General features: G+C 41.4%; 1 protein-coding gene across 5 annotated transcripts in view; it reads right to left on the reverse strand.

Annotated features, from left to right (window-relative positions):
* The window catches only part of LOC139763930 (dystrophin-like), an 84,141-nt gene that overhangs the window by 22,621 nt on the left and 53,842 nt on the right, over positions 1–7,678 (reverse strand). For all 5 annotated transcript variants that reach the window (XM_071690394.1, XM_071690390.1, XM_071690392.1 and 2 more), the window contains 2 exons: positions 1,856–2,022; positions 610–734 (listed from right to left, as the gene is read on the reverse strand). In XM_071690394.1, the coding sequence (XP_071546495.1) occupies positions 610–734; positions 1,856–2,022 (292 nt within the window). The remainder of the gene's footprint in view (positions 1–609; positions 735–1,855; positions 2,023–7,678) is intronic.

Here is a 7,678-nt window from a genome sequence, read left to right on the forward strand (position 1 = left end):
CCTCCAGCTGCCCCTCTCAGCACATTTACATCCAAAAGTCTCTCTTTTACGCACCAATCAATTAACACGTAATCCAATAATGCCCTCTGACCATCACATACATACACTCTTTTCAAACCATGTATTCTCTATCACCATATCCACAAGACCTTCATCATTTCTATTTACAACACTGAATACCCCACATACACTAAGTATACCCTCAACTGCCACGTTACTCACCTTCGCATTTAAATCACCCATTACTAAAACCCGGTCTCATGCATCAAAGCTGCTGACACACTCACTCAGCTGCTCCTAAAACACTTGCCTCTCATGATCTTTCTTCTCATGACAAGGTGCATAAGCACCAATAATCACCCATCTCTCTTCATCCACTTTCAGTTTTATGCACATCAATCTAGAATTCACTTTCTCAAACTCTATCACATACTCCCACAACTCCTGCTACAGGAGTAGTGCTATTGGACCACATACAATGGAAATTTTCAACTTGCAGGAAGCAGGTCAAAGCTCAACAGGCCACATGCAAACCTTCTTTAGTCTGTTTTCTATTTGCTAGGCAGCAAACTCCCAGGTATTAAGTTAGCTTAACTCGATCATACTTACATATTACATCCAGTATCAGGGCTGGAAGGTATGGCCAAGTAACGCTGCTTGTTGCATCCTTGATGACTGCTCAGGCGATGCCTCAGAGTCTTCATCAGTGCCCTCCGCCATTCTTTACCATTTGTCTAATTAGAAAATTAGTAAGAAGAAACAAATGGAACATTTCCAAGCTCTTCAACATTTATAGCCCTTCTTTGTAAAAGTATATTTACACAAGCTTTACACAGCTTTGTCATCAAGGTTAAATCTCTGTGCTGTACTGACATAGAATGCTTAAAAGAAATATACTTAGCTCAGTGAGCAAAGCTCTCACATCAAAATTTCATTCATATCAATCAGCTGCTACTGCTAGTCAACAACAGCATCAGAAACAAACATACAGAAATACTCAATCAACTGAAACAAACAGTTAGGCTACTTCCTCAGTGGAGTCACAGGTCAATCAGTAAGTTGGCTAACTTCAGTATAAAATAAATGCAGAATCAGACCCAGCAACAAAGTGCACCAAAATTATTAGATGACAGTTGCATACATCTATTTGCCATATATTTTCAAGAAAAGCATCAGTCCCTTTCTATAAAAATCACTTGTTTCTGACACATGTTATGGCATATGTTAAATTACCAAACTGTCCTACTGGCAAAGTACTTCCACAGGTCTCTTCTCTATCTATCTATTCATTACCCCATTCCTAAATCAATGGGTGGATCAAGTACAAACAGCCTCTGCAACATCACTCCCACACAACCTCAACATATGCCCAATGTTTTAAAGTGAAATGTGGACTTCTACACTTATAACACTGCTCACGTTTTCATTTTACACACAGCTGATTCATCAGATATGGCATTGAATGGAACAAAGGAAGTGAAAGGGATTCATGGGGTGGGTGAGGGGGTGAATGTTCTGGGAGTGTTAAAGAATGTATAGGAAAAGATTGTTATTTGTGATGGTATGTATCAAGAAGGTGTATAAACTGGAAATTAAATGTTTGGGGACAATGCGTGGTATTAGGTGGACTGATTAAGTAATGAAAGTATCTTTAACACATACTCTTAAAAAGAAACACCTGATCCACACTCCCTCTATCATTCCTGAAACAATACTGTTCCTCACCAATCTGATACTCTGTGCATGCCACTACCCGCTCTATCACCATTCATCCATATAACTTAGGATGACTAAATTATGGGTTTTAGCAACACAGGTATTAAACTGTTAAACCAATTCCTCAGTATAATCTCACCTCATGACAATATTCTTGGATGGGGTGTGTTAATTTGTGTCTCCGTGAGGTTCGTGCATGAAGAAAACAATCTTGACAGAGGTTGTATCCCAAACACCACAAGCACTGGTATCTCAGACCAATGATTGGACGTTGCTTACACACCCCACACTTTACATCATGACATACTGAAAATAATAAGATACAGTGGTTAAATTGATGAGAACTAATATTGACGTTTGTGTAAATAAATAGTACATTTCCCTTTTCCATAGCCATTTCGTTTCAAGCTAAAAGTTTCAGTTTTCTAAATTATTTCTTACTTTTTTCATATGTATATATATGTATATGTGTGTGTGTGTGTGTGTATATGTGCGTGTGTATGTGTATGTATATATATATGTATATATATATATATATATATATATATATATATTATCCCTGGGGATAGGGGTGAAAGAATACTTCCCACGCATTCCTCGCATCGTAGAAGGCGACTAGAGGGGATGGGAGCGGGGGGCCAGAAATCCTCCCCTCCTTGTATTTTTTAACTTTCTAAAATGGGAAACAGAAGAAGGAGTCACGCGGGGAGTGCTCATCCTCCTCGAAGGCTCAGACTGGGGTGTCTAAATGTGTGTGGATGTAACCAAGATGAGAAAAAAGGAGAGATAGGTAGTATGTTTGAGGAAAGGAACCTGGATGTTTTGGCTCTGAGTGAAACGAAGCTCAAGGGTAAAGGGGAAGAGTGGTTTGGGAATGTCTTGGGAGTAAAGTCAGGGGTTAGTGAGAGGACAAGAGCAAGGGAAGGAGTAGCAGTACTCCTGAATCAGGAGTTGTGGGAGTATGTGATAGAATGTAAGAAAGTAAATTCTCGATTAATATGGGTAAAACTGAAAGTTGATGGAGAGAGATGGGTGATTATTGGTGCATATGCACCTGGGCATGAGAAGAAAGATCATGAGAGGCAAGTGTTTTGGGAGCAGCTGAATGAGTGTGTTAATGGTTTTGATGCAAAAGACCAGGTTATAGTGATGGGTGATTTAAATGCAAAGGTGAGTAATGTGGCAGTTGAGGGAATAATTGGTATACATGGGGTGTTCAGTGTTGTAAATGGAAATGGTGAAGAGCTTGTAGATTTATGTGCTGAAAAAGGACTGGTGATTGGGAATACCTGGTTTAAAAAGCGAGATATACATAAGTATACGTATGTAAGTAGGAGAGATGGCCAGAGAGCGTTATTGGATTACGTGTTAATTGACAGCCACGCAAAAGAGAGACTTTTGGATGTTAATGTGCTGAGAGGTGCAACTGGAGGGATGTCTGATCATTATCTTGTGGAGGCTAAGGTGAAGATTTGTATGGGTTTTCAGAAAAGAAGAGTAAATGTTGGGGTGAAGAGGGTGGTGAGAGTGAGTGAGCTTGGGAAGGAGACTTGTGTGAGGAAGTACCAGGAGAGACTGAGTACAGAATGGAAAAAGGTGAGAACAATGGAAGTAAGGGGAGTGGGGGAGGAATGGGATGTATTTAGTGAAGCAGTGATGGCTTGTGCAAAAGATGCTTGTGGCATGAGAAGAGTGGAAGGTGGGTTGATTAGAAAGGGTAGTGAGTGGTGGGATGAAGAAGTAAGATTATTAGTGAAAGAGAAGAGAGAGGCATTTGGACGATTTTTGCAGGGAAAAAATGCAATTGAGTGGGAGATGTATAAAAGAAAGAGACAGGAGGTCAAGAGAAAGGTGCAAGAAGTGAAAAAGAGGGCAAATGAGAGTTGGGGTGAGAGAGTATCATTAAATTTTAGGGAGAATAAAAAGATGTTCTGGAAGGAGGTAAATAAAGTGCGTAAGACAAGGGAGCAAATGGGAACTTCAGTGAAGGGCGCAAATGGGGAGGTGATAACAAGTAGTGGTGATGTGAGAAGGAGATGGAGTGAGTATTTTGAAGGTTTGTTGAATGTGTTTGATGAAAGAGTGGCAGATATAGGGTGTTTTGGTCGAGGTGGTGTGCAAAGTGAGAGGGTTAGGGAAAATGATTTGGTAAACAGAGAAGAGGTAGTAAAAGCTTTGCGGAAGATGAAAGCCGGCAAGGCAGCAGGTTTGGATGGTATTGCAGTGGAATTTATTAAAAAAGGGGGTGACTGTATTATTGACTGGTTGGTAAGGTTATTTAATGTATGTATGACTCATGGTGAGGTGCCTGAGGATTGGCGGAATGCGTGCATAGTGCCATTGTACAAAGGCAAAGGGGATAAGAGTGAGTGCTCAAATTACAGAGGTATAAGTTTGTTGAGTATTCCTGGTAAATTATATGGGAGGGTATTGATTGAGAGGGTGAAGGCATGTACAGAGCATCAGATTGGGGAAGAGCAGTGTGGTTTCAAAAGTGGTAGAGGATGTGTGGATCAGGTGTTTGCTTAGAAGAATGTATGTGAGAAATACTTAGAAAAGCAAATGGATTTGTATGTAGCATTTATGGATCTGGAGAAGGCATATGATAGAGCTGATAGAGATGCTCTGTGGAAGGTATTAAGAATATATGGTGTGAGAGGCAAGTTGTTAGAAGCAGTGAAAAGTTTTTATCAAGGATGTAAGGCATGTGTACGTGTAGGAAGAGAGGAAAGTGATTGGTTCTCAGTGAATGTAGGTTTGTGGCATGGGTGTGTGATATCTCCATGGTTGTTTACTTTGTTTACGGATGGGGTTGTTAGGGAGGTGAATGCAAGAGTTTTGGAAAGAGGGGCAAGTATGAAGTCTGTTGGGGATGAGAGAGCTTGGGAAGTGAGTCAGTTGTTGTTCGCTGATGATACAGTGCTGGTGGCTGATTCATGTGAGAAACTGCAGAAGCTGGTGACTGAGTTTGGTAAAGTGTATGAAAGAAGAAAGTTAAGAGTAAATGTGAATAAGAGCAAGGTAATTAGGTACAGTAGGGTTGAGGGTCAAGTCAATTGGGAGGTAAGTTTGAATGGAGAAAAACTGGAGGAAGTAAAGTGTTTTAGATATCTGGGAGTGGATCTGGCAGCGGATGGAACCATGGAAGCGGAAGTGGATCATAGGGTGGGGGAGGGGGCGAAAATCCTGGGAGCCATGAAGAATGTGTGGAAGTCGAGAACATTATCTCGGAAAGCAAAAATGGGTATGTTTGAAGGAATAGTGGTTCCAACAATGTTGTATGGTTGCGAGGCGTGGGCTATGGATAGAGTTGTGCGCAGGAGGATGGATGTGCTGGAAATGAGATGTTTGAAGACAATGTGTAGTGTGAGGTGGTTTGATCGAGTAAGTAACGTAAGGGTAAGAGAGATGTGTGGAAATAAAAAGAGCGTGGTTGAGAGAGCAGAAGAGGGTGTTTTGAAATGGTTTGGGCACATGGAGAGAATGAGTGAGGAAAGATTGACCAAGAGGATATATGTGTCGGAGGTGGAGGGAACGAGAAGTGGGAGACCAAATTGGAGGTGGAAAGATGGAGTGAAAAAGATTTTGTGTGATCGGGGCCTGAACATGCAGGAGGGTGAAAGGAGGGCAAGGAATAGAGTGAATTGGATCGATGTGGTATACCGGGGTTGACGTGCTGTCAGTGGATTGAATCAGGGCATGTGAAGCGTCTGGGGTAAACCATGGAAAGCTGTGTAGGTATATATATTTGCGTGTGTGGACATATGTATATACATGTGTATGGGGGTGGGTTGGGCCATTTCTTTCGTCTGTTTCCTTGCGCTACCTCGCAAATGCGGGAGACAGCAAAAAAAAAAAAAATTTCCCCATGAAGGTATGAAAGTGCAAGGGAATATGTATATGTATCAACAGGATTAAAGTCAAGTTTCTATGGAAGTGTGCAATCACTAGCCACTTACGGTACACAGACTATGGTGAAATGAGAGGCTCAGATATTCTCTTATTCTAACAGAGAACAACATGGCACAAGCAGATAACTTGCCCAAATGATGGTAATTTCAGGTGAAAAAAGTAAGAGAAAAAGAGAGAAGAAATTAATCAGGGCTTTACAAGTGTTTGTAGACAGATGATATGAAGAGGAAAAGACAAAAGAAGAAAGAGAATTCCACAGCTTAGGGGTTCAGGGGAAGGAGGCATCATAAAAGCCAATCTTCAGGCGGTAAGTCTCCATATAGAAGTAGCGAGATACAGCAACAAACCTGGGGGATGGGGATACATGCAAACAGTTTACCAGAACAATGGCCAAAATAATAATCATTGAATAAGAGAGAGAGCAGCAACATCGCAGCATACAAAATGGGAAGGTTGAAGAGAGGTGATCCCAGGAGAATTAATGAGATGGAAGTCTTTTGATTCCACTCCAGTTAACAAAGAGGTGGAAGATGAGCCATCCCAGTTGTTTGAGCACTATTCCATACCTGGGTGAATTTAACATCTTTAGATATGAAACAACTACTCACAAGAAAAACAATCATCTATCTATCTATTTCATTAAACTTGATTTCTGTTTTCTGCAACAGCAAGGTAGAGCCAGGAAACAGATGAAGAATGGCCCATCCACCCATATACACACACACACACACACACACATATATATATATATATATATATCATTCTCTCCATGTGCCCAAACCATTTCAAAACACCCTCTTCTGCTCTCTCAACCACGCTCTTTTTATTTCCACACATCTCTCTTACCCTTACGTTACTTACTCGATCAAACCACCTCACACCACACATTGTCCTCAAACATCTCATTTCCAGCACATCCATCCTCCTGCGCACATCTCTATCCATAGCCCACGCCTCGCAACCATACAACATTGTTGGAACCACTATTCCCTCAAACATACCCATTTTCGCTTTCCGAGATAATGTTCTCGACTTCCACACATTTTTCAAGGCTCCCAAAATTTTCGCCCCCTCCCCCACCCTATGATCCACTTCCGCTTCCATGGTTCCATCCGCTGACAGATCCACTCCCAGATATCTAAAACACTTCACTTCCTCCAGTTTTTCTCCATTCAAACTCACCTCCCAATTGACTTGACCCTCACCCCTACTGTACCTAATAACCTTGCTCTTATTCACATATATATATATATATATATATATATATATATACACACATACATTCTTTTTTTTTTTTGTCGCTGTCTCCCGTGTTTGCGAGGTAGCGCAAGGAAACAGACGAAAGAAATGGCCCAACCCACCCCCATACACATGTATATACATACGTCCACACACGCAAATATACATACCTACACAGCTTTCCATGGTTTACCCCAGACGCTTCACATGCCCTGATTCATACCCACTGACAGCACGTCAACCCCAGTATACCACATCGATCCAATTCACTCTATTCCTTGCCCTCCTTTCACCCTCCTGCATGTTCATATGTTGAGTATTCCTGGTAAATTATATGGGAGTGTATTGATTGAGAGGGTGAAGGCATGTACAGAGCATCAGATTGGGGAAGAGCAGTGTGGTTTCAAAAGTGGTAGAGGATGTGTGGATCAGGTGTTTGCTTTGAAGAATGTATGTGAGAAATACTTAGAAAAGCAAATGGATTTGTATGTAGCATTTACGGATCTGGAGAAGGCATATGATAGAGATGATAGAGATGCTCTGTGGAAGGTACTAAGAATATATGGTGTGGGAGGCAAGTTGTTAGAAGCAGTGAAAAGTTTTTATCGAGGATGTAAGGCATGTGTACGTGTAGGAGGAGAGGAAAGTGATTGATTCTCAGTGAATGTAGGTTTGTGGCAGGGGTGTGTGATGTCTCCATGGTTGTTTAATTTGTTTATGGATGGGGTTGTTAGGGAGGTGAATGCAAGAGTTTTGGAAAGAGCGGCAAGTATGCAGTCTGTTGGGGATGAGAGAGCTTGGGAAGTGAGTC

Source organism: Panulirus ornatus, chromosome 48 (assembly GCF_036320965.1).
Source record: "Panulirus ornatus isolate Po-2019 chromosome 48, ASM3632096v1, whole genome shotgun sequence".
Lineage (NCBI taxonomy): Eukaryota > Metazoa > Arthropoda > Malacostraca > Decapoda > Palinuridae > Panulirus > Panulirus ornatus.